This window comes from Anopheles moucheti, chromosome 2 (assembly GCF_943734755.1).
Source record: "Anopheles moucheti chromosome 2, idAnoMoucSN_F20_07, whole genome shotgun sequence".
In the NCBI taxonomy this organism is placed as follows: Eukaryota; Metazoa; Arthropoda; class Insecta; order Diptera; family Culicidae; genus Anopheles; species Anopheles moucheti.
In genome coordinates, this window is record NC_069140.1 from 34,967,369 (window position 1) to 34,995,208 (window position 27,840).

General features: G+C 44.6%; 2 protein-coding genes across 6 annotated transcripts in view; both read left to right on the forward strand.

Moving 5' to 3' along the window:
- The window catches only part of LOC128299559 (galactosylgalactosylxylosylprotein 3-beta-glucuronosyltransferase P), a 61,947-nt gene extending 49,289 nt beyond the window's left edge, over positions 1-12,658 (forward strand). For all 3 annotated transcript variants that reach the window (XM_053035562.1, XM_053035563.1, XM_053035561.1), the window contains 5 exons: positions 5,153-6,113; positions 8,934-9,156; positions 9,647-9,801; positions 9,874-10,164; positions 10,234-12,658. In XM_053035562.1, the coding sequence (XP_052891522.1) occupies positions 5,586-6,113; positions 8,934-9,156; positions 9,647-9,801; positions 9,874-10,164; positions 10,234-10,341 (1,305 nt within the window). In that variant the 5' untranslated portion in view covers positions 5,153-5,585 and the 3' untranslated portion in view covers positions 10,342-12,658. The remainder of the gene's footprint in view (positions 1-5,152; positions 6,114-8,933; positions 9,157-9,646; positions 9,802-9,873; positions 10,165-10,233) is intronic.
- A 713-nt stretch (positions 12,659-13,371) lies between these two features.
- LOC128310482 (uncharacterized) lies at positions 13,372-27,044 on the forward strand. Of its 3 annotated transcripts, none has more exons than XM_053047129.1 (2): positions 13,372-14,425; positions 22,955-27,044. In XM_053047129.1, exon 2 carries the CDS (start codon positions 22,964-22,966, stop codon positions 24,878-24,880), a length of 1,917 nt encoding a protein of 638 aa, XP_052903089.1. In that variant the 5' UTR covers positions 13,372-14,425; positions 22,955-22,963; the 3' UTR covers positions 24,881-27,044. The 3 variants fall into 3 exon arrangements, with proteins under 3 accessions (XP_052903089.1, XP_052903091.1, XP_052903090.1); XM_053047131.1 differs by having other exon boundaries at positions 13,701-13,738; XM_053047130.1 differs by lacking the exon at positions 13,372-14,425 and adding an exon at positions 14,581-14,919.
- Positions 27,045-27,840: the final 796 nt, after the last annotated feature.

The following is a 27,840-nucleotide window of genomic DNA, read 5'->3' on the forward strand; positions in this document are numbered from 1 at the left end:
TAAAATTGAACAATTAACTAGGTCGCGTTCAAATTAATTGTCTTTGATTTTTTTATGCCCGCCAACTTTAAAATGTCCTCAAGAGACCTCAAATAGTCTAAGCTTCGCTTTTCTAGTTCTGTTTAACTTAATTTACCCATTGCTGAATTGTCATTCCTGTATTGTAAATTGTAAAAAAAAGAATATGATGTTTGTGATTTTTTAAAGATCACTGTAAATGTATTTCGAAAATAAAAACCATACGTTTATTCTACCGTTTTTAACGCTTCAAAACTTGAGTTTTTGGAAAATGGTTACTCAAAAAATGGACTGCAAAGCTTATGCTGATGTTGCAATCTTTTAGCACAAATATGTTGTACAAAATAAAATTGAACAATTAACTAGGTCGCGTTCAAATTAATTGTCTTTGATTTTTTTATGCCCGCCAACTTTAAAATGTCCTCAAGAGACCTCAAATAGTCTAAGCTTCGCTTTTCTAGTTCTGTTTAACTTAATTTACCCATTGCTGAATTGTCATTCCTGCGCACGATGAGATTGATTCGGATGGGATTTAGAACCGGTATTGTCGTGGGACGACCAGCGCCTCTACCAAGCTTCCACCACCACCTTCGAAAAAATTATTTATAGATAATCTCTTTGAAATTTTGGGTAAAGTTTACGATAAAAAAAGATGCGCCTAAGATTTTTTAATCCAAACCCCTTTTTTGCATTAGGCAGAGTGCGCTAATCTCTTAAGTCGCTTTAAGCATATTCAATATACCTAAAATACATAAGCATACATAAGAAATACGTTCATTAATTTTATTTGAAATAATTTTCATTCCTAATGAAATTGAATTATTATTTTAATGTCGAAATCATCAAATAGTAATGCTGAATAGTTTCCTTGGTGTTTTCAGTCTCTTGGATGCATAACTATCGGTGAACAGAATTATAAATTTCTGAAGAATTGATTTGATGCTCGGTTCGGTACTATATTTACACCCTAAATCCATATTATTCTATCCAGTCTAATTTAAGGGCGAAAGAAAGTTAAACATTCACATCGGTTGGCAAGCCCATGGAGAGGTTTCAACGATGTACTATTTATTATGTTTGCTTTGTCACTCTAGTTTGCAAACCGTGCCAGTCGCCATCATTCCCATTTTGGCCACCCACACCTGTGACCCTTCGCTGGCGCACAGTTTGACAAATGTTGTTTAATCAATTCGGTCGCCCACCACAGAAAACTTACCATCTGGGACGGACAGCCGGCAGAGCTTCCGATTCTAAACTATTGATTTATGCTAATGAAATGATTTTCACTTAATTATGAAACGTTCACCAACACGACGATACGGCCCTGGCAGAGGGGACGGCCTCCCCCCACGCTTTGGTCGGTGCGGGCAGTATTTCCGAAAGGTGGTGTGGTATACTTGTTTTGATTGTTTCGGTACGGTCGCTTCGTTTTGTGGTTTTCGGTACGATCTGACCGGACTGTGGACAGAAGTCAGTAGGTGATTTCGCAAACAGTGCCAGTGGGTGGTGAAAAATAAAACTGAAAAACCAGAACAATGTCTTCCGTTGCGAATGTGTTCGTCGGTGTTCTGATGCACCGGAGGCACAAGGGCGGAGCTGCAGTGGGTGGGCAGTGCGAATGAAGGGAAGCGATGCAATCAAACATAACCGCGAACACTGTCACACTGCGGGTCTGGTCGGGCTGGTCGGGCAACATAAATTAAGCAGCGGACAGTGTCTGCCGACATTCTCGGCATAAAGCGTGTGATGCGTATTCGCTTTGGGCCGAGCCGATTGTAGCGGGTGCGGGAAAGGGTTTTAATGCCGGGGTTAATGTTTCCACAGTATTTATGTATAGGTGGGGAGCAGCCCCGTAGTACAGTGCTTATTTTCGTTGGGTGTTACCATCCGTCCACAGACCCACAAACACGCTGTGGTGCCGGAAACGGGTCACCTTTTACCGGTCGTTGATGTTTTGATCTTTCCACGCCAAACTAGGTGTAGGCCAAAGCGTTTCCGGTTACGATGGCCGCGTGCGGTTGTACCGGATGCTGCGGTGTCGCTGCAGTGCAGAATACTTTCCTGGCCCGTTATATGATGATAATGATGATGATGATCGCGCTGATGATGTGCGTGTGCGTTCGGTAGCCCATTCGCATCCGATTATGTGGGAGGTCAATTTTTCGCCGGAACGGAGGCAGTGCGTATTTTGGGGGAAGCGAAACTAGTGGCCGGTTGTTATGCACTAATGATGCCATTCAGGGTAGAAAGGCAATTAAATAATCATGAAGGAGAAGAGTCACATGTAATCCTATTGCGATGCTTTATGGACGGCTCGTTCGGGAATGTTATGATTGCTAGTGGTTTGAGGTGTGCAATAATTGGCTCTATTTTTAGATGAGCCATTTTATACATTCTTTGGTAGGCAATATCAATAAATATAATGGGCGTACGGGTTTATGTTATGCAAGGATGTTTTATGTTACATAATCGACTTGATTGAAACAGTTTCGAAATTTCAAAGACACGCGACAATCACTTGATGTTTAATTATCTTTTCAAAATGTTGGGACTTATAGACGCTACTACTCACTTCTTACTAGTGTTGTGCTTAAGGAATTTTTTGCGAAGATTCATTCAAATGAATCTTTAACGAGGAGTCATTCAAATCAAGATTCAGCTTTCAAAAGATTCATGATGTTTAATTATCTTCTCAAAATCTTGAGACTTATAGACGCTACTAATCACTGCTTACTAGTGTTGTGCTTAAGGAATTTTCATTCATTCAAGATTCATGCATTGCGAAGATTCATTGAATTGAATCTTTAACGAGGATTCATTAAAATCAAGATTCAGCTCTCAAAAGATTCATGAACCCTCGAGATTCATGAATCCTCAGAGATTTATGAATCCTTGGAGATTCATGAACCCTCGAGATCCAAGAATCTTAAGAGATTTATGAATCCTTGGAGATTCATGAACCCTCGAGATCCAAGAATCTTCAGAGATTTATGAATCCTCAGAGATTCATGAACCCTCGAGATTCAAGAATCCTCAGAGATTCATGAATCTTCAGAGATGTATGAATCCTCAGATTCATGGATCTCTCCGGAAATATAATTTTGAACTGTTTGTTTATTATTTTCGCGTTCAAAATTAAAACAAAATATGCAGATGAAGTCATTATTAGCACTGCTAGCATTCTTAAAGGTAGATTGCTTAAAACAATCGAATTGAATTGTACTCCAGTTCTAGTGACACTAATGATATTCCCAATTCTACTACCGAAGTCGAGTAAAAACCATGAATTCCATGCAGTTTGCTAAACCAATACTTATTTGTTGAGTGTCTCATCATCATCGGTTCACTTAAAACAAAGCATTACGCAGCTCGCATTAAGTTCGATTCATTACCATGCCCAATAGGCCTGCATAAAAATAGCCACAAAACGATTGTACTCGATTGAAGAGATCGGAAAACGCTGTTTTTTTCATCTTTGCTGGACCTACGTTGAACTAACCGACCAACCGAACACCATCGTTTTGAAACAGTGTACCGAGAGGCCACCACTTGGGAAAAATCGCACAGTACCGATACTTATTTCCAAGTGAAATGAAATGTACCGTAATGGTTGACGAACTGGAAACATCCAAATCGATAACAGAAGCGCCGAAATAGGAAACGGATAGCAAATTTACACTAATGTTGTGCTTATTTTCAAGTATTTTTCTTTGTAGACCCATGCAGTGTTCGTATTGACAGAGCAGCATGATGGAGTTCGTGGGTTTGGCAGCAGCGAGTAAATAACTAAAACCCCGACAAGGTCGGCAAATGTACGTGATAGGCCTAGAGGATGAATAAAATATGAATCATGCTCTCTCTCTGCCTGATGAAATGTATTGATGAAAATTAAGAAAAAAAAACACAAAATAAAACAACCGTCCCGAACGAGAACGACAAACAGATGGAATGAAAACTTCAAACTCCAATCAATGCTCGGATGTGAGCAGAGGGTCTGCTCAAGTTTTTGCATGCACTAAACGGAGTATGAATTGAATATATAGCAGTGATCGTTAGCCTACAAATTCGTATTTCACTGAAAAGCTTTAAGCATTCTTTCGTTCGTGTCCTTTCGGAGGACGCTCCATTCTGTGCGTATTACTTCCACCCGTAACGGTACGCATAATCCGATCAAGCCGATTATGGTTCCAGGATGGAGAGAAACGGGTACTTTATAATTCTGTTTCGGCTATTTTGGAGCATCAAACGCTCGTCTTTGAGTGACTTGTTTGTTCCGATGGGCAGCACAGCCGGAAATTTGTGTGCTTCCGTCTGTCGTTTGATCTATGCACGATGCTGAAGAATACCAATTTTCGTATGAAAAAAAAAATAACATTTGTAACACCAACCCGAGAAAACCCAGCTCCCCATGCAAGCCAGCTGAATGGATAGTTTACTTAGTGCTCACCCAAAGACCAGCGGGCAGATCCGTTCCTTTGCAGAACTGCGGTCAGAGGCGTAGGCTCCAACGCGACGAGATACGTTTATCGTACCCAGCAGGGAATAACCACTCTTATCAACCACCGTGCTACTGGGCCGGTTCTCGAGTATTCTGCGGTTCCGTGCCAGTCCGCCTTCAGCTTCCGATTGGTCGGTGCCTTTCGAAGTGGTGGTTTACTTCTTCAATCTCACAGTCACGATAAATATTCATTCTACGAACTGGTGGGGCCCGTTGGAACGGCGAGTATCGAGTTAGTAAATTTACATACAATTACAGTCTCGTTAGTCACATCAAGCAGAAAGAAAGCCCAAGGGTAGACTAGCAATAGACCTAGCGAGGATGGTGCTTTGGTCGTGGTGAGGGCCCAGTACAAGCCGGAAGTTCCACAAACACACACAGGACCACAACACACATGTGCGTGCGATCAACGGTTGCGATAAACGTCGGATGTAGTACAGCCACTATGCCAGAAGTTGGACAAGTTATCAGCAAGTTGCGAGTGTTTACTAGAAAAAAACGAAACGGTTTACTTGAAGTACGCGGTTTATGAAATTTGTTAATGCAAATAAGCACTTTACACTAATGGAGATGACGGTCGCACAAGTCGTACAAGTACTGATCTATTTTTGTCTTCGTTTCGTTGTTTCTTTGCAGGGTTTCTGAAACGCACGTAGAAGTTTGTTCACCTTCTTGGTGTTCCTCACGCCCAATGGTGACGCTTCCGATGGCACTGAAATTCTACCAGCGTACGCACGTTCCAGCAGAGCAGCGAATGTATCCAGGTGCTAGCGATAGCGTCACCCAGTGTCGACTACATCCGTCTGCACAATCATATCCCGATGAGCGGTGGCTTCAAGCCGTTGCCACGCGTACCATTGCTTCGTAGTTAGACAACAACAAACAAAAAGACAGCTTACCTGCTAGAGGGTGCAAGCCTTCTCCACATTGCGTCTACTAGCTCCAGGTGCCCTGGAGAACTAGCACTGCCGATCCGTCGTCGGCGTGTCGCCCATAGATAGCCTATAGAACCAAATAAAATACCAACTGCTACCGGAACTGATAACCGTGGCAGTAACTACGTGCATTGATGCAGAGACATTACCGACCGGTAAAGGACAAGGAATCATACTGTCGACGGCTAACGGGTGCGCTACCGTTCGCAAGCATGCTCCGATCGTACAAACTGTACCTGATGCTGCTGATTAGCTCGATCTTCTTTATCGTGTGCCAGAACCAGGGTTCCATCACAAGCCTTGTCAGCAATGGGGCGGCCGCATCTTCCGCGTCTGTAAACGATATACCGCTCGGTGTGCCAGATGTCGTAGCGGCACCACTGCAAGCGCTCGGTAACGATGGCATCGAGTTGCTGTACGGCGAAGCCGAGCCCGCGCTCGGTGCGGAAAAGATTCGCTCGCGAAGCCTTAACTTCAAGGATATGCCATTGAAGCAGAACGATCGTTCGTCCTCGACTTCCGCTGCGACGAGTAGTTCGGCAGCGACAACATCCACCACAACGATGCCAACGACGACCACCACGAAGGTGGTACCGACGGCGACGAACGCAAAGGGTTCGCCCAACTTCGCCGACGCCGGAACGGATGGTAGAGTTACGGACGTAAGTATGGTCCATGAACGAGTGACTCAAATATTCCTCTGAGGGATTGTTAGCTGTTGTTATCCACACACAGCTAAACGAAATTCGAATTCTTCATAATCGTTACAACCATTTCCAGGAAGGGTGTACCTAACATGCCGTAAGAATGAGGTTTGAGATTATTTCCCTCAATGCGTAAAGAATATTCAGCATCGCAATGTTCTGACCCTGAACAGCTATACGAATCAACTCGCACTGGTGATTTTCGGAATTCCAACCTACTCAAGGAATTGTTGGAATGTATTCATCAACTCGCTTTGATGTGCGTTGTCGAGCGGATGCCTTTTAATGCAGCATTATATTGATGTATTTTACAAAAACAGTTTTTTTTCAAACTCACCACATTTCCTTCGATTAAACGTTCCGGAATGTGAGCCCGATAATGCCTCAATGCTTTGGTAATTGTGGCCGACCGTTTCGGGATCGGAGCGTGTACACTATATCGCCCAATATACTAGTCCTTTGAAGTTGCCATGTTATCGCATGCCAAACCATACCATAGCTCTGTGATGAAAGGCATTCAAAACAGAACAACACCCAAATAGTGCATTTTCGGCACGGAAACGGAATGCTGCACCATCCGGAGGAGGTTGAAAACTCCTCATCAAGCCAGCCGGTATATGTCAAACCGAGGGTAAATAAATTGTATTTTCTAGTCTGTCTCGAGTGTATTCGGTGCATGTGTGTGATGGATGCTTACGAGTTTGTTCGTTTGATTGATCATTCGATAAAGCGCTAGATTGCGGGCCGTACATGAACCGAAGCTGTATCGCCCGTCCCGTTCTTTAGTGCAAATCGAAACGATTGGTTTACCAACTTTCCTGCACGGTGGAAACCGTTCGCCAGGATTAAACGCTTCGTATCGGAAGGGTTGGCTTAGCCCCGCTCAGCTGGATCGAGCCTGGAAAGCGGATCCTCCTAAACAGGAAGTAATCGAGTTGCGAGAAAGGATAGTGCCGGTGCAGGAGGGAACCGTGTACACGATTCAATGCACCCTTACAAGGAGCGAAACATGCATCAGACCGAATCATGAAAGCACGATGCAGCAACCGTGTGTATGCCGTGGCGATGGCTGTGTCCGGGTGTGGTTGTTGTTTCAATTGGATGTACCTTGGAAGCGTGCAGGGAGCATGCATTACGGTGGAGCGGTTTGCTGCATGCCAACAATTACAAGCGCTTCTGCTGCAAAACGGGAGTTTGATTAGTCCCCGGTACTCGGCAAAGCGCCAAACAAACACCCTTTGACGCCCACCAGTGCGGTATCTATAATTTATTGCTAGCACAATATTTCACTCACTGCAACAGGAGCGAGTGACATGTAAAGGTGTTTTTGTTTTACATTGCTCCTGGGAAATTTATGTGCCATTTCTGGCGACTACTTTAAGCAAAGGTGTGTGTGCGGGGGGAATGGAAGCTCGGTTGGATGGTTTTGGAAATTCACTACCGTAGAAGAAGATGCAAATGCTCCACAAACAGTAGATGTTGATTTCTCCGGTCGATTCCAACAGTGGGCACGATGCCCCGTAAAGGTGTTCTTCACGCGTGTATTCTTGCGGAATTGGAAAACAATGTTGTATAATGGGATGAGAATGATAAGATTAACTTTAGCCGTTTTGCCCGTTCGATGGCTTTTGTCACATGCTGATGCAAGGAGTTTTGTGTCACCGTGTGTCGATACTCGCTATGATAATGCAGCGGGACACAGTAAGGTACACAGCGTTGTATTATATTTTTCTTATCTGAATTGTGAATTTTATACCGTAACCTAGCGTACCCGGGAGCATTTTCCATTTGTACTTTCATTTTCCGTTCCATTAGCGCCGGGGACCGTATCGTCCAGATGGAGCACGAATGGAGGAAGTCTTTGGAGACATCACACTAAAATGGGACGCGCAAATAGTTCCATGAATAAGTGATTAATCGAGTACTCCGTGCGGCATCCTGGAAGTCAAACGATGGTCGGCCAAAGTGTAGTCCATCGCGTTTCGTCCGTACGCCAGGGAATTCTGTACCATAATGGGAAATGAGAATCATGTCTCTGATGCACATATTGGTGTGATTTAAAAGCACATTGTTTTTTTTTTATAAAACAAAATCACCTACGAGTTTCGACGGTAACTGGTCTGAAGTTCGAAAAGGTTTCGCTTGTAAAAATTGTGTTCCGCGCTTGTTCCAATCCAACAATTGATTGGAGTGCGATGTGTTGATCGGTAAAAAAACCCTCCCAACATCAATTGCACGGTACCGATAATTGATTGGAGGTGTGTTTGGTTGGCTTCCGTGTCCTTTATAACTTCGAATCGACCAATTCCCCTGTCCTTCTACCTTGCACTCCACTCTAGACACATCCTCGGGATATTCAATTTAATTTTACACCCCCAAAAAACTTCGCCACGCCGTGTAGCAGTTCTTTGATGAAATTAATTGAACGATAATTTATTCATCTGTTAAAGTCCCCCGTCCGGTGTGCGGTGATGAAAAATACCATTCCCCGTCCGTAGTACGGGAATTTCGATCCAACCGGCGGGAGAGTCTAGATTATGTTTCTAAAATTATCCAACTTTTGCCCGTGCCATCGATTTGGCCCCGTGTTACAGCCGCGCTCAGTGCCAAAAAGGAACCGGTTCGGGGTGTGCATCGTTATCCACCACCATGCCACAAATTTGCTGATTAACAGCACGACAAACTTTCCTGCCGACAATTAGACAACTTCCAGCAGCCAGTACAAGCGTTGAGAGTTTCATGGACGCGAGTTTCTTCCGGTTTTGCATACATTCGCAGGTACCGTATCGATTTCCGGTGGACACGAAGCTGCTGCCCCCGTTGTACATCATCACACCGACGTACCGACGGCCGGAGCAGATACCGGAGCTTACCCGGCTCGGTTACACGCTGAAACATGTACAGAACGTGCTGTGGATTGTGGTCGAGGACTCGGAGAATCGAACCACCGCTGTCGCTCGGCTGCTGGAGGAGATCGGTGTACCATTTGTGCAGCTTGCCGGTAGGTGAAATTAAGCATTTCAAAGTGCATTTCGTTCAACTAGGATGAGTGGAGAAGTTGTTTGGAAGGAACATTACGACAGGGACATGCTCCGTGTTGGTGTTGGAAGCGAGTTTTAGACACCAGCTTTTTCGCTCGTACAGACTGATTAAGTCAAGATTACCTCAGATGTTCATTAGAGCTGGCAAATTAAAATGGTAAGGATACGGTTTTTACAACCGGTGAGTTCTCGGGAAATGATAGTGCTCCGAGTGGCGTATGTGTAGCAACTTTGCAGCATTCGAATAGTTTGTCTTGATAGCCCAAGCAACGTAGCTAGTAAAGGGATCTGTTAAGATTAATAAAAGTAAAACAAGTTCTCTTACGTAGAATGCAACGTCCCGAAGGTTTTGGAGCATGGTGAAATGTTTTCAGAAATGCTCTAGTAATGTAAAAGAATATTTGCGCACAGTATTGTAAGCTTCCGTTTGGTGCTTCTCTTTTTATACAGCTCCCATGCCAGCCCAGTACCGCAAGCAGAAGGTTAAACCACGAGGTGTGTCAAACCGAAACCGAGCGCTACAGTGGATCAGGGCGAACGCAACGGAAGGAACGCTGTACTTTGCCGACGATGATAACACGTACAATCTGAAGTTATTTGAGCAGGTAAGCGTAGCACACTGTACGTTATACTATTCCTTCCAACTTTAAACATTCCACCCCGCTATCCTTCCATAGCTTCGTCACGTACGCAAAGTCGCCATGTTTCCGGTGGGTCTAATCTCCAAGTATCAGGTCAGCTCACCGGTCGTGAAGAATGGTACGATAACGGGTTTCTACGATGGTTGGCTCGGTGGTCGGAAATATCCACTAGATATGGCCGGGTTTGCCGTATCGGTAAAATTTCTGCACGCACGTCCCAAAGCCCAGATGCCATTCAAGCCCGGTTACGAAGAGGATGGTTTCCTGCGCAGCTTGGAACCGCTCGAGCTAAAGGAGGTGGAGCTGCTGGCATCGAACTGTACGGAGGTGAGATTGATTATCGACACGACATGTTGGTTTAATTGCTGCTATCACTAAGCAACTTATGATTTGCAGATACTGACATGGCATACGCAGGCGAGGAAAAATCCGCCCGCACCAGCGCTGGATCGGAAGAAATACGGTGGCACGAACCTGGTACAGCTCACCAGTTGGCTCGTGTAGAAAGAGTGGACCACGACCGGACATTCGCTGATGGTGCCGCGTTGGCTAAAGAGGCTCTCCGTTTGGGTCTTTCGAGGAGACCCATGAAGAGCTGCGTTTTTCCGCGTCGTAGAGTGATCGGGACATAAAGCAGATGGAGCTTGCTGTAACCATGCGTGGCATGTGGAATAGGTTTTTAGTCGGACTGATTTGCTAACAATCTTTCCCCGTTAATGTAACACTGTTGCTCAGAACGACGAAAGATGTCGGACAGGTGGTGTGATTGGTACTTAACACAGCTCACGTGCATCAGTCCGGCACATGGTTCAACACCGATCGTACCAACCGAACTGACGTGCGTCGAAACGCAATAGTACGGATTACTTTCCACTGCGACGTAAATGTCAGTAGGATGTGCATTGCCACAGATATCATGATATACTGTCCCATTTTACTGAAAGTATCGTAGGTTAGAATATGCACCAAAGAAGTGGCCAAAACTGATCTATAGATAACACACAACACGAACACACAAAGTGAGGTGATTTTGTAGATATTATTGTAATGTTCGCTTCATCCAGGTGACACGATTCCAAAACCTACTACTGATTTGCAATAAGAAGCTGATACGATTTATGAGTTCCCCGGATGCACCGGTTTTAAATGCGCTGCATTTCATTTAGCTGTTAGGGTTCAGATTGGATGCAAAGTTACGTGCATAACACACGTAACAGCATAAATCACCGGCACTGGGGTCCTCTCCAGGCCCAGAGTTCTCGTGTAATCGTTAACAAACCATGTATACATGCGTACAACTATTCAAACTATATACACTTACATACATTCACGTTTTCACTTATAAACACTCCAGCAAAACGAGGGGATTATCGCAACTATAAAACCCCATCCTCCGAACGTCCTGGTGCCCCCCCCAACCCCACTCCACTGTTGGTGGAAAATATTAGTCATCCCCACAGTCGGTGGATTCTTTTTAGATAGTAATGTTTTTTAACAAATTTCTAGCATCTAGACAATGGTGTACCAGCCGGGTGGAATTGGTCGAAATCGAAATGATGCGCACTGGTATTGTGTGCCCGCATCATTGATTCTGTGGCGATATTTGTACATATAGTGATACTCAGAAAAAAAATACTTCTTTTTACTTCAACCCTTAGTTAACGTAGCCTAAGTGATCAGTATATTTGCTGTATTCAAGCACTATTTTAAGGCGTAGTTTTTAAAGTCCACGTACTAGTCCACCTTTTAGGCTGTCCGAGGGAATAGTAGGGGTACGGTACAGGTGCTTGCGGACAGGACAGGACGGACAGTAGCATATTTGACGTGGTGCGTAGTACAGCAAACTTACCGAAAGTACCTTTCCAGCAAACGGTGTAAAACGTTCGAAGGTAACACAACCCCCGAGAACTACTGAAGCAGAACGCGTAGCCCTCCACGAGTAACGAACAGGTGGATGTGGAGCACACTTTACTGGTGGAGTGTACTCGTTCAGGTTCCTTTTCCTCTAGTAACAGTTAAGCGAAATATGTTTAATGAACAGGATATCAAATAATATTCAAACCGTATAACAACACACCGAACAAGAGAATCAACTCTTTCGCGAACGAGCTTCTTCGAGATGTAAAACTAGCTGTTTATTGACTCTCCTTATCAAGTGTACCATAGGGATAAGTAATTACGTCTGTGCATCGTTTCCGAACTAATCCATGTGCTTTGCGTTTCGTGATAAACCAGTTCCATCTCTCTATAATGCTTTTGGGAAAAGCTGTTTCGCTTTCGTTTTTACATTTTCTCTGTGCGTTGAAAGCAGGCTAATACATTTGTGAATTCGTTCAACTCTTCATTACTGTTTGTTGTCAATGAAATTCCTAGAATTCTTACTTTAAGCTGCTGGGAAATCTTGTATCAATTTGTCGGTGTTAATGGAAACTTACGCAAAAAAATAATACAAACAAAACGTTTACGAGATAACGAACGGAAAAGTAAGGGCGAGAACAGTAAACAGTGTCTCACACACAAGGAAGAATAAGGGAAATGAGGGCAAACAACTTGTGATCTTTAGGTGGGTTTTTGTAGGGACAAAAGCAGTGTATGACCGTGAGGAAAAGTGCGCATCTGAGAAGGATTTGGAAATGGAAGGGAACTCAATCGAAAAACATGTAACCTGGAAACCGTAAACAAACTAAAAAGAAAGCAGTCCGGTAATCATCCAGATAAGTGATAATCTACTATTTGACTCACATTGGTGTGAGATTTGAACGTGAACCAGAAGTGAGTGGAGATTATAATTGAAAACAATAAACTTGACTTCTATCTTACCGATTTCCGGGCACTGTGTTTGTAATTTTTTATTTGCTCAGAGAAGAAAGTAACGGCCTTTTTAAATTGGAGCAAACTTGACGACAAATTTTTGACGTTTGGAAACCATCGTTAAAATTCAAACGTTTCAGGAATTTAAAAAACCGTTAGCGGGAATTTCTACACTATTCATCTTTTAAGTTATATATTCAACCATACTATGCTGCGGGTATGGAAAATCTCCAATTGTTGCAATTTTTATAACAATATATCACAACAAGTAATAATACAAACAGTTGCTTTTAGGCGTTGGTACGCCTGTTGCATTTGTGTGCGTGTGTGTGCTGTGAACGATGAGCGTCAAACCGGTTATCTCTTTTGCTGCCGATTCGCTCGTGCTTTCTCTCTCTCTTTCTTGTAAACGAATCGCGATACGATAAAGCGCGCTCACGGCGAAAAGCAAATCCCCAACTCACGAACCGCACGCACACATTCGCATCTCGAGCTGGTCAAATACGGCCACACACACCGGACGGGTTTTGCTCGCCAAGGCGACAAGCGAACGACCGCGCGAGCTGCTTGTGTGGTAAGTGTGAAAAATTCGATCCTGCCGCTTGAAACGGTGTGAATCGCGCAATTTAGAATTTTCCAACCTGAGGCATGCGGATGGAAGGTTAGTTCGCGGAGTGGCCCTTTTTAATGTACGCTCCAGTTGGGTCGTGCATCAGTTTTCTGAACCGTTGCCACGAGGCGGTTAATCGTCGGTTTCCCCAATTGCGCGAACACTCGTGAAAAGGTAAAACGGTTGGTGGGTGTGTGTGTGTGCGATACTTCGTATGCTCAACGCTTTATACGAACGCTGTGTCTATACACTGTTATTGAGTGTGTGCGTGTCGATGGTGTCTCCGGTTTGAAGATTTAGGTGGACGCGCGGCGACGATGCGTAGGTTAGCTTTTTCCGTCGTCGACTGTAGTACTGGTACGGTGTGTCCTGGCGATGACCTCTTCGCTTTTCACATGAAAGACGACGCTCGTAGCGGACGAAGGTGCCCGGTTTCGCAGCGTAGCAAACGCGTGCCGCGTGTGTGTGTAGCTGTACTGTGTGAGTGACGGTTTCGCACAAATCGTGCGGTAATTTCGCATACGCAGCAGGCATAGGAAGCCGGCTTGAACCTGCGAACAGCGGCAATACCCCTGCGAGGGAAATTAGTAAGCGAAGAAAACAAAGAAGAAGTGAACGCGCGTACGCACGGTATGGTTTGCGGCGCCCCGTATGGTGGTTGTTCGATGTTGAGCGTGTGTGCGTGTACGGCTTCGGTAGCGTGAAAAAGCGCATCCCGCGCATTTCTGCTCTCGCTTGTACTCGCCTTTGAGAGCCAATTTTGAAACGCATTTTTCTTTCGTTCGACCGTTTTTTTTTTTCGTGCAGCTCTCCGTAAGCCGTGTGAGTGAGATGGAACGATAAGGCGCGAGCGTGCCAAGTGAAAACGATATCATTAGCGCGAAAAGGAAAGTCAGCGCGTGTGTGCATGTGTGTGTGTGTGGAAAGGAGAACGTTTGGCAACGGAATCATCGAACCCCGGTTATGGTGGTGTAGTACAGTACGTGTTTGCGACGGCATTAGCAAAGCGATTGAGAGAGAAAAAAAGTCACACTCAGGCGACGGTGGCGATAGCGAGAGTTAGTATACACACGCATCTCGTACCTCGTTTGGTGTAGCAGCAACACATCATCATTGGCAGAGCAGACGACGACATAGAACGATAGGTGGTGGTCCCGTAAAAGCAATGTGAGTTTTGTGAGGCAGTGGTGTGTTTGTATGAATGTAGTTTTGGTTTCCCTCCATTGATAATGGCGCGTTTTTATCATCATGGAACGAGTGATGCGTTCGCTTTACCCTGCTAGCCGATAAGTGTGAGTGCATGTGTTTGTGTGTGTGTACGGGGGTAGTTCATCCGGTGAAGCCTTCGTTTTCTTGGCCGTAGTCGTTTTGTATCGGTGTGGGGCATCGGGCAAACGCGCTAAATAGCAGAAGCGCCACGGCGGCGGTGGCGGTAGCTACACATCGTAACGTAATCACTCACCGTCTCGCTCACACGCTCACTTCGTCTCCCGTTTCCCGCAAACAGTCACACTGATCGTGATAGCGAAGGCACGCGCGAGAGAGCGAAGGGGAGAGAGAGTTCGTGACACGTTTTTCGTACGTAGGTTACCTGGTTGGGGAGGTCCAGATTGCGTTAATTAAATCGTGTAAAGCCTCTGTGCAAAGGCGCACGTGAAAAGGTTGGTTACAACGATGTTAAACGATATTCCGTCTCATTCTATGGATCAATTCAACTGTCTGTAATCGACAGAACGAGCGAAAGAGAGGGAGAGTCCGAATGTGAGGAGAAAAGCGCAATAGAATGCGGCAGAGTAGCGTTTTTTCCTTCCTTCTACGGTGTTTCTCGTTCTTGCCTGCTTTGATACGTATGCTACGCTTCCTTTTTCGTTCGCATAACGTACCGCAGGGATCGAAGAGTTGGTATGGTTCTGCATGTGTGTGCTCATGTGCTATAGGAGAGCTTTGTTTATGTGTGTGTGTGTGTGCGCGAAAGCAGAACGCATTGGTGTGCGGTTCGGAACGGGTGGCAGCGCGTGACCGTGTAAAGATTGCTGTTGCACCGAGACCCGTTGTTTGGTAGTGGAAAGGATAAGAAAAAAGACGAAGCGTATAGCTGGAGCCCTTTTTATCTCTGTGTGTTTGTGTGTGTACGTGCGCCCGCGCTGGGTTGATAAAGGAAGGAAGCCGCATCCTTTAAGGAACGCATAGGAATACTGTTCATACTGTTTCTTCTTTCGCTGTTTCCCCTGTTTACCTTATCAACGATCGGAACCACTTTTCGCCGGGTGCCTGCAGGACGGTTAGCCAGTGTTATTCAGGGTTATCCAAGATACTAATAATGAAAAGATTAATGATGCATACGTCGGCCACAACCCCCCCCCACACTGAGCGTGAGTGAAAGCTGCGTTGAGCTGGTGCGATGTCGAACGGCTGGGAAGAAGACGTTTGGACCTTGAGAAATTTGTCTAAATTTTTTGCAACCCGTCAGCTTTCTATGCACGGATGACCTTCACGTGTGTGTCTTCGCGGGTCAGCGAAAGGCTGTGAAAATAGCAGAACATTTAATGTACGCATTGCCATCTCCATGCGCGAATGCTTGGTAGCGGTAGTGATGGAATTGATCATCATCCACAATGAATGTGGATTCTTATCCAAATCTTTTACTTAGTTATGCCAAATTAACGCTAGTTTCATTAAGGTCTGTTTAATGTCATACGTTTAGTGTTGTGTCTAGTGCATCTAGACGAATTATTCGTACGAATTGGCAGCGAAGCGATTGAGTGGTCACTCAATGAGTCGTATCACAAAAATCTACATGAATTATGAATATACCGAATCCTATAGTTTAAGATTAGAGATTCAGCGTTCAGGAATCCGAATAAGATTCACGCAGCACTAGGCAAAGGATACTAGATGGAATGGTTGATTTGTTACTCATGCCGTTGTGTGCCGTGATGGGATTGGTGCGTGCTGTATGTTGCGTGCACGGTAGATCCCTCGCCTTGTACATGGATTGTATGTATTAGAAAAGATTGAAACCCCTTGGCAAGTGGTAACTACTCAAACACCAAACGAAAGCACTCAAATGGTAATATAAAGTATGAGTTGCAGTTTTTTCCCCGCCTAGGCACGTTGTCGTGCAATGGTCGTGTCAAGTGTACATGAGTAATGGCAGTATGCCATAAGATGGAAGCTTTCCAAAGCTTTTAAAGTGCGCTTTTATTTGTTACCTTTTTATAATGTTAATTGCATAAGCGAACATAAATGCCATGCTGGATAACATGTGAATAGTTAGTAGAACATTTGTTGGACGTATCTGGTTCGATTCAATGGACTTCATATTGGAATTATGAGACGGTGTAAACTATATTCGCTAATTGATATTTTAAGAACAATTACGAGAAGCTCGAATAAGTTCGGATGTTGGGTGGAGTTCGTTCTATAGAATAGATATTTTAAAAGTTTGCGTTGACAATTTTTAACATAATCGTCACCAAGAAGAAAAATATAGAGCAGAGTTTCCTTTCTTCGTACTTTACAATCACATTTATTTTTCATTCTCAAGAGAGTATGAGTTATACGAACCGGTTTTTGACTGTCCGACATTTGAATTGTTTTGCGTGACGGTATCGATTTTTTTGCGGGCCGTATATATTCCACACCATTACAACACGGGGACTGATGGACAGGTGTGTTATTTTCCTCCATTTTCAAACAACGGCCTAGATATCTGGAGGATTTGGTGCCACAAAAGAAAAGGAAATTTTGTCATTTCGTGGCCGTATAAAATTGTTGTTAATTAATCTAAATCATAATTTTCCTTTTAGCATGCTGCTGCTGGTTCCTACTTATCACGCAAACAGTCACCATGTTTAAATTGGATTGACCAAATTCTTCCTAGGGGGTGATTGAAGCGACGTGAAACATGTGGTGCTAATGATTTTCAACCGCAACGACGAATCAACCTTTGGCGATACGAAAAAAAAGAACATTTGTTCAACAAGCGAAAACGTTTCTTCTTTTCAAAGTCCGGTCTTATTTGCACGAGAACGCTTGGTTTTGTTGATTTTCTTTTAAACTGCTGTAAATTGTATTAAAACATAATTTTATATGGACTTTTTAGATTATATGGAATGATTGTATATGTTTCCCTGAATGAATGACCACTAGTACAACACAGCTGTATTTAGCCCTTATTATTGAAGTTTCTTTTCCCGTATTATCCTCACTCTAGTTTGTGATTGGATGAAGTTAATTGTTCGTAATTATCACCAAACCTAGAGGGCATCAAATCATACGGAAGTGAACGATCATGTTTCACTTTCGAAAGCATACACCACCATCAAACTGTCCCGTATATGGGATGGAGGTGATCCTCCTTCCATTCCCTCAATTATGTTGCATGCGAAGTGCCCACTATCATGTGCGTGAGTGATCACCCATATGATATCGGGCATGACGCGGGAAGCAGCACTGCGTAATCAGCGTATCTTAACTTTGAATTCCACTCTTTCTATCTCTGTTTCACATTGATTCAGAAGCCGCGGATGATGATGGTGGTGGTAGTACGTTTACTACATCGTTTGTTCGCTATTCCAAACATGTACGCGTGTTCATTTGGGGTGCTGTTGCGTGCGTGCATACCTTGTACAATACAGAGAGTGATATACGGTGGCTACCTCGAGGAGGACGACGCCCCTGTTCCGGTGTGTCGATCATCTTCGAAAAGGGGTTGTGTGTATACGGTTGCTTTTAATGCGAACCAGTCAGTTTTTAGCTGACTCCAACAAAACCACCCCATCCCGTGTGGGGGAAGCCGGGTTTTTCATTCTTTATCGTTCACCCATCCGCTTCGCGATCGCGCTTTTCTTGCTTGGTGTGTAATTTTTTTTTCTTCTTCAGGTTCTGCTGTTACGATTCGTATGGTTTATACTTTATTCGTTCTATTCGAAAAAAAAGGCATGTACTAAAATGGGCCGACATTTTTTCTTGAAAGGCAAACATATTTACACTCTTCTGTCTTTTCTTACTGCCAGCTTATGAGTATCGCTTTACTATCATTCTGTACTGTTGTAAAGCGTATTGCTTGGTGCATCAATTTATCTGTTTATTAATTAAATTGCCTGTAAAAGCAATAATAGTGTCATTACTTTGATATTGCGTTTTTTTAGACGTCGTAGGTCGTGTAAATGCAACTGCTTAAGTACTGTTAAGCTTATCTTAAATTTCTAAACCTCTGTTACTCTTGTGCGATTTAAATTTTGAGGAAAACCTGGCTCAACTACAGAAGTCTTAATGAGAACAAAATTTGTTGTACTAACTGCTGGTGCCGACTAACTGCCGACTCTCCAGGCATCTTTTGCCCGTGTGTCCGGCAACCGTCGTTCGATTGTAATGATTGCTGGGGGTCCATACATCACTACCCTTTTTTTGTCGTGGAGAGAACTTACATAGGGGCCTATCTTTTAAAAAAAGAGCTGTTGCTCAATGTACTGTCCTATTAACCGTGCCCCTGAACCTATAACAAGGCATTAGGCCTCGGTAGACATCATTAACCTTGAGAATTTAGAAATCTTCATAAAACAGCTTCAGAGTCATTAAATCAGCTTAATACTTAATTAAATTTCGTAATTTCTTGATTCTAGAAGAATGTATGGTAAAAATGGTAGTGTGGGGTGTATATAGGTCGCTGAGAAATTCGCGGTATCGAGCCGATCTGTAACACTGTTTTTTTTTAAAGTATATTTAGTTTAATATTGGTATCTAATATTCATAAACCTGTCCATAAAACCTGTCTTCCTAATTAACTTTTTCTATCTTCTTTACACCACCGATCGACGCTCTCGATCTTTGGAAAAAAGTTGTTATGATACGGAAGCAAATTAGCCAGTACGATTGCACCTCTGCACAGTGCGATTGAAATGGAAATTCATAATTAGTTGCCCGTTGTTGTCGATAACGCTCGAGCATGCACGATATCCACTTGTTCCTAATGCAATAGCCCTTTTCTGCCTTATCATCCGGATAATACATTGTTGAATGGGGCATAGTATCTTTGAAAATGAACGTAAAACTCCTGCGGAGGAAGAGGATAAATTGGTGTTGACATTTATACTTAGATTTTGAAATAAAATACAATTTTCTTACAATGTAGTTATATTTACATAGCGATAAAGAGAGCGCGAGAGAGATTGCGATCGTGAATAACTACTATATCACGAGCGATGACGATCATCTCATGATCGCGTGTTAGCGACATGGTACAGAGTCAACACCTATAATAAACACTAGCCCCGCGCGCGCAGCCTGTAGGGACGGATCTATTCGTCACGTTCATGGGCGAAAAGCGCGCGCGCGCTCGCGCACACATTCTCATGAAGTGTATGCGTACACCGTCAGATTATCTCGTCTCGTGTGGGGCAGCAGCAGCAGCAGCAGCAGCAGCCGCCGCAGAACCGCGCTTACGGAGCATGACGGAAAATGCGCGCCTTTTTCTGTGCGCCCTTGGCATGTGTCCATGTGTTTGTTGAAACTCGCGCTTATGCGGCAGTTTGTAGCAAAAGTGCATCCGACGCGAACGGGTTTGTTGCGCTGGTGCTCGTGAGCGGCCAAGCAGCCAGCCGCACGGCGGGCGTGTTGTGCATTGGCGGTGCTTAGACCATAAATAAAATATCCGCGTTTACTTGATCGTCGCGCAACACCGGGAAATTAAATCCCGATCGCTATCAAAAACGATCGCCACGGTATTAAACTCAATTTAAACTCAACGCGATATTTTCGCTGTTTTTTGTTTCATTCTCCGTATAGTATTTATTTATTATCATGCGTTTAGTTATGTTTAAATGGCACCTTCACTCACACTGCGACTCTACATTTTTATAGGCACGGTTTTCATTTGACCTAGTTCTGCTGCATCCTTATTTGGGTGGGCTTGTTTTCCCCATTCCATTCTCTTTGTAAATCTTGCCATATTGGTGTGGTGGTGGATTTTTTTATTATCGTGTAATACAGGGTTCGGTACACACTGTCCCCGAACGAGGTATAAATAATAATAATGAATTTCCGGCAGTTGTCCAACACGAATTCTTCGACACAACATGTACGTATGTATGAGATCAAACCATAACTAAATAACATTTGGAATTTTCCAAGTTGGCTGTTAGGTTCTGCTGGTACATTTATTAATGTTTTTTTTCCAAAATTTAGTCCCGAAACTTCGTCGTCCTGTTGAAGTGTTTTTTTGTAATTGTTTTTCGCTTTAAAGTGTTATTGCTTCCATTCACATGTGGCATGTAGCCAAGGAGACACGTCGTACATCCCTCAACATTGTATAGAGTTTTGGTGATCGCTGTGCGAGATACGTGTAATTGATATGCCCTTTTTCTTTCGCTCTATTTCTAGGCTATCAGACGTTCGATGACGCTTATCTCAAGTTCCTAAGAGCGTGTACAATGAAGGGAGATAAACTATACGAATATATGCTGCAAAAAAAAAGTTATTGTTTAGTCAAGATTCTGAACCTCCTCAAAAAAAATGTTGGATTTGGCCCGCAGATCAACTTTGTCGACCCCTGGGGGGTGTAATACTCGCTGATCTGTACACTTGGTAATTTGTGTTGTGTGTACCATTATCATCGGGAATGGCGTGTTAAGTTAATTCTCGCCTTCTTTTGCAAATGGTTTTATTAGTATCATGATGCAGTTGTGCCCTAGATCGATGTATTAAGGCCTCGAGATCTAGGAGGGATCGCTCGCTTTCGGAGGATGACCCTCTTTCGCTGCTATCGTATTAGCGAGCGACAGAAGAATGCAAAGCAAAATAGGGGGAGATACAAGGCATGTAAATGTATAAGAGCTGCTCTGCGCTCGATAGTCAGATTGCGGCTCGTACCTACTATCTGCTTTTCGTCTGTCGTTACGTTGACCGCAGGGGCCAGTCAAAGAAAAAAAAAAGCTGCGGATCACGCACCCAAAACACGATCGTGCTGTGTGCGCCTGTTCAATGTTTAGTACAAGATAGCGCTCACCGCGAATGCAACGGTCTGATGTTGTGTGTGCACTTGGATTTTAGTAGCAACGGTTATTACTGACCGCCTGGTTTTATATCGCGATACCACACATCTATACGCGCACACCACACTCTCTAGTCGCTTTGAACCGGGCGAGAGGAACCAACCCTACACAACCCTGTAAGAGGGGTGTGTTTCGTCACACAATCTCAACTGTGTTCCCGCATCCGTCGCTCGGCCTGTCTCGTCGGTCGTGGTCGTCGTTGTTGGCGTGGTGGTGCACACGCGCGCTCGAAATAGACGCGCCTTGCAGAACAGCAGTAGCGTCGTGGTCGGTGAGTTGAGGTCGCGTTGGTTTGTTAAGTGTGCGGTCTACTATTGCTTCTGTTCGTTCGTTTGACAGAAATCCATAGTCCCGTCCCCATCCCAGCACTAGCGCGAATGGTTTCACGTTACGCGGTGTTTGGCAGAAAACCCCCCCAAAAAATCTAAAGTGGGGTGCGGTACAGGATAGAGACAATATTTGAGGATTGTGTGTTAGTGTGATCGTGTGGGTAGACCCTTGTTTTGGGCGACAGGTTTACCAGATTTTTGAAGCCGTTTTATGAACACATTCATCACATTTGCTACTGGGCCGCGGTCAGAGTGCAAGTGATCGCGATCGTTCTAGTTTTAGAACTGCATTTCAGCGTTTGTTTTGCTCATATATTGCGCGTGCCTGCAAGATGAAAAATAAAGTAAGTTGTGCCAAGTGGTTTAGTGCGGTCCCCATTGTAAATGTTCTCAGCTGTGGCAGGAATTCGAAGCTTGTCATTGTGTGCTGCACTGTGTTGCAAGACTCAGGGGGTTCAACTATTGTTTTATCAGCTCGCCGAATGTGTGTACCCCTTCGTGATGTGATGTCCTAGGTTTATCTCGCGCCTCCCCAATTGCTGCTTGTGTATGTGGAATCGTTTAGCCGCATTGTTTTCTATTCGTTCGCCGCCGTTCCATCCAAAGGTACGGATCACGTAATGAATGTATGTGCATCAATGTGCATGTGCAATCACAGATTCGATCCCCTGCCAACGCCAGCCTTCGTTATGTGCTTCCTCTCTACCCGGCGGTGCACGAGCATTTACATTAATACGAGACGGGACAGAGATACACGATGCACCATGATCTCTCGCGGAGAACGTCGCAAACGGTGGTTACGATCACATTAGCACTACGCGCCTCATACAAAGACGCATGGTTGGTGACGGCTAACCGCCGTTGCCATTGTATGCTCCTCTCGTCCTCTCTCTGGTGTAATCTTCAAGTAGCAACGTGTGCTTTGGTGCGACATGTCGAACCATTTGTGGAGTTTGAAATTAGATGAAGTTGTCCATGTAGTACGACACAGAGTTTTCTCCCTTGTTAGGGGCGGGAGTAGAGTATATGCCCGTCCGTTGCATGAGAATCGTTGACCTCATTCGTATAATTTCGCAGACGCGCGGAATGTATGAATCATCCACGCATGTTTTCTGTTTCGCTCGTTTCGTGAAATTTATGATGATAAGAAAATTGAGCCGTAAGCTTTGTCATGTTGTAGTAGTATAAGCGATTCGAGCAGCCGTCGGGCAATAATGCTGCCTTTTATAATATTTGTGCTTTTCGCAAACATCGTACAAATAAAAAAACGTTTCAATAATATAGGTGTGTTGTACTTTTTTTTCTCATTTTAGGCCGGTATTATGAAAATTCATAACTCCAACACCAACCCACCACCACAGGAGAAAGTGAGAACTCGATCGGTCGTCAGCAAGGAAGCACAGGAGGCGAACGGGACAGTGCGTGGAGCTGTTGTCGGTGGTGCTTCCGAGAAGCAGCAACAGAAGAAGCCCGCACAGAAAGCAGCCGCAGCAGCAGCTTCCTCACCGGCCTCGAACCTAAGTCCGGAGCTGGAGAACACGGCCAACCGGCTGACGTTGGAAGCGGGCAAACGAGGACGCCGACGCGGCCTGCCACGGCAACCGGAAACAAACGACGAAAGTCAGGAGGAGGGGGAGGAGGTAGCGGGAGAGGAAAAGCAGCAGCAGACAACGATTAGTGCTGCGGTAAAGAAACGTCGGTTGGACAAATCGGTGGTAGTACAGCTCAAGAAGGAAATTCATCATACGAATGAAGAGGACCACACAGAAACGTCGGAGCTAGAGAACCACACAAAACGCGAAACCGAGGAAGGTCACAGGGAGCAGGGAGAAGAAGACGCCGCCAACGACAGTCCGGTGGAGGACCTCAACGAGGACGACCGTACGTCCTCGTCGACGGTTTCTGCCGAGGAGACGCTCGATCAAGTGATGGAAAGCTTCAACAAAGGTCGCATAAGCACGCTCAACAACAGTCTGCGACAGGCAAAGGGGGGACACGCCTCATCGTCGGTCGATCCGCTCACCATGACGATGGAAGAATATCAACAGCAGCAACAGGCACAACAGAACGACGACGCACCGATGGACGAGTACGAACCAGCGGTAACCGTGGTCGGTGGCAGTGCGTCCGCCAGTGACGACATCGAGGACACAGACGGTGCCCTAGCCGGCAACCGATTGTTCAGGAAGAAGGTGAAACGAAAACTGCCAGTACGGCCACCGAACAGTAGCAGCTCCGTAACCGCCTGCAACAGTACCGTTGCGGCGGGCGGTAGTGAGAGCGCCACCAAGGCGAAGCTACAGATGGTGCACGAATTCCCGATGCTATTTCTCGGGTTGCGCCGCAATCGGATGTTTCTGGTGAACTCGTTGGCGCAATGGTTCGATCTGAACCAGCGCGATATCATACTGACGCTGCGCAAGATCAAGCAGAACGAAAGCAGCGTCCGGTTGGGTAGCGTATTCGGGCTCGGCTCTACCGAGGTCGAGCTGCTGTTTCACAAAAACGTGCCTAAGATCGCGGACAGCCTGCGGAACTTTATCGTGTGGCCGGACGATATCACGATGAAGCTGAACGTACCGATCAGCCTGCGGCAACACTTCCAACGCATTCACCTCATCCTGAACTATCTGGTCGTGCGGGTGAAACAGAACGCCGTCCAGGAGCTGTCGGCGGACGAGATCGCGACCTCGTTCTGCCCGAACGAGCAGTGCCACAAGCTGAAGTACCTGGTCGCGTCCACGCTGGACGGTTGCGTGTGCTTCGTGTCGCGTGCGTTCGGCGTACAGACGGACGACGAGCAGGTGCTGAGCCAGTCCGGCTTTCTGACCAAGTTCAAAACCAACACGAACCTGATCGCGGGCAAAAACTTTCACAACTTTGAGGATCAGCTGGCGAATGGGCACGACCATGCGAACAACAATGGTGGGCACGGTCGGCGGAATCGCGTTACATCGGCCAGCCGGTCTGCTGCGGATGGTGATGATGATCTCGAGCGGGTACTCGGCGGCAGCAACAGCAATAGTGTGGACAACTTCGAAGAGATGGTGTCGGAGAAGATCAGCAAGAGCAAAACGTTCAAGCTGAAGAACTACATCGAGAACATACTGGAGAACTTCCAGAGCCATCAGCTGCTCAGCCCGCAGACGTGTATCGATGCGCGGACGCTAAAGCTGCTGGACGATATTGTCGTGATTGTGGGGGCGCTAATAAACCTGCAGAAGCAGGAAATCGAGTAATAAGGAATGTAGAGCATATTAGGCACATGGGAAAGCGGGGCCGGAGTTGGACGTGTAGCACAGGGGCATAGCGAAGTAAATGGAGCGCAAGTTTCGCGAAAAGCAGCACATAGAGGTTTGTGGAGCAAGAGCATTTGTGGCCGCGTATCCTTCTCCCCGATTCGAACTCATCGATTTTTTTTCCGGATGTGTGTTGTATGCATCATATCGATTATGTTGCTTTTCCTTCTGTTCGTTGCTGCTTAGTTTTCAGTGTAGCAGCCGCACGCTTATTCGTTAAATACTCAACACTAGCTTTATGCGGTATGTTTGAGTCCAGTGTAAATGTGTAAAATTTCAGTTCTTTCCAAATCAATCTGCTTCGCAAGCTATTCGTAGTAAAATTGTTAGTGATCGATCGAGCTATTTTAGTAGTAAAATTGTTAGTGATCGATCGGGGTTAAAAGTTGATCGCGTGCCACAGTGCATCGTAGTAAACTATACAGTGTTAGCTACAGATAGGCTTATGTTCAAAAGTGGAATTATCAAAAAAAAAAAAAAACAGGGAATGGTGGAACGCCCCCTTAAAAGCACGATCAGAGCAGTGTTATTCGCATTATTATCCATAGCCCTGCCCTTCTCTCTGGCTACTCTGTGGCTACACGCTGAACTGATGCCCTATCCGATTGTCAGCAAATCCGTTTCAGTTTTCCCGTTTTTATGTGTACTTTTCTTTGATCCCCACAGTTTTTCTCCCGCGTGTACCCGTTGTACAGTAGTTCGTAAGGTGGTATAGTAGAGGATAGTAAGAGCAAATTTTTTCTTGCAAAAAACACGAAAAGAAAAAATAGCGTTAAATAAGAGTATGATTTTAAAGCAAAAAGGCTAAATGTGTGTTTAGCCTAGTAGAAGAAGGTGGTGAACGAGAAAAGAAAACAAATGCAAATTATAACGAATGTAGCAAGCAAACGATCGACAGAACTCTGTGCACCGTACAAGGGAAGCACCCGTGCCAGGAGAGGCGAGGGTGTAGACGACGGTATCGTTTGATTTTTGTACAATATAGAGCGAAGGCGTGCTAATGCTGTTAGCAATAGAATTGTAAACGAAATTGCTTTTGATAAGGTTAATAACAAGTAAGACACAAGCAACAGTAACAGAAATTGGTCCCGTATCATGTGAAAACATAAAAACATTATAAACGAGGTTAACATACTTGGAAACAAATGCTTTTGTCAAAACAACAGCACATAGGCCACTTGCTCTTTCTATAACCGGTAGCATATCACATTCTAAAGGCAAAATGTACATACAGTGGTCCCCCGAGGAAGGGTGAAGGCAATTGTCCCCCCGTATCTGCCACCTTTTAGATGTGTGATATGTAATAAATTATTTCGGTTCATAATTTCTGATTATTTGTCGCACGCATCAGAGAACGGCTGTTTTGGATTCGAATCGGAAGGTTACAGTTTCGTTTCACTAGCAAAAGTCTGCCGAGTGCTGTCATATCTCTTAATAAAGGCTTGGACTGCAGAAAAGCACAGGAAATGGAAAACATTAACTAATCCACATTCATTGAAGCCGAAAATAAGAACAAAAAAGAAGTACAGGTAGTTCTCGAGATACACAGGGTACCCTGTTATACGTGGTTTCAAAGATTCAAGCAGCCTTTATACCTTTTAATGCGATGCAGCACATTTGTTCTAACTAGTGTCAATGTTTTCTTTCAAAAAGTCGCCTGTAATGAGGAATATATTACGAGCAATGCAGAAAATCCTTTTCAAAACTTTCAATTATAAACGATTCTACACCCGAATTCGCGGTTGATAGTGCACCTTTGGGGACTGCCTGTACATAGAAATAAAACATGCTTGACAGCAAGCGCTAGCAGTGGCAAATAGTTTGCAAACAACACTTAATAAACGAGATCATTTGAGAACGAGCAAAAGCTGATGATGGATGATAAAGACCACGGTGTGGAGTGTAACGCTTTACAGATCTCAGCTTGCAAGAAAACAAACAAAAGAGCAAACAAAAGGGGACAACGTTTAGTAACATTATCTGGTTTAAGCATATAGTGGTACAATAACAAAACAAATATTATACACAGACCACGCGGTTCTGTAATGGCGCAGCAACGAGTTGAATAAATCCATTGCTTGGCCGAAGCCGGAGCATAAACTGATGCAATGATTGCGCGTGCTTGGTCAACCTATTGCACTTGAAAAAAAAACAAACAACCTTGCGAATAAAAATATGGACCCCGAAAAGAAGCTGCAGGTAAATGTAAAAACAAATGAGTGAAAAGTTTGAGAAAGTGATCGCTGTAGCTCTGCACTCTGGCCAATGTTCTTCTGTAAGCTGTTCTTATGACATTCAACGTAGACGCTTTGCAGGTGCATACTATATGCATGTTTGCTAAACTGCTGCAGAGAGGTTTTAACAAGCGCAGAAGCACTTTATCGTGTGGTGTTGGTCGTGTGCACTACTTGTGAAAAACTTATGTTCCAATAATTTGCATATGCGAGTGTGTGATGCAGTTAGTTCACTATTACCAAGAAGAGGCATAGTTGAAAAGGAAAGATTAATTAACAAAACTCTAATTAACCGTTTTGAAACCCAACAAAAATACAATACACGAGAGAAAGACTGTGAACGAGACGGGAGCGATAGGACAGGCAAACGATAATACGTTGAACGTGAGTGAGTGAGTTGTGTCGGCAGTTTATGAAAGCACATTATGAAAGTATAGATGAAGAGAACTCTAAACAACATTCGGCATATGCGACAACGTGCTTAAAACGGTACTCCCGCACGGGAACTAGATTAACAAATTATTCTAGGTAGGTGGCATGATAGCGTGTTTCGCGGTGGATATGGAAGGAAAGCAGCTACCGTGGATTATAGCAATTGATTGTTTGAGAAGGGAATGGCTTGCACTTAAGCATTGTACATAGATATGGAAATAAAGAGATCAAAGC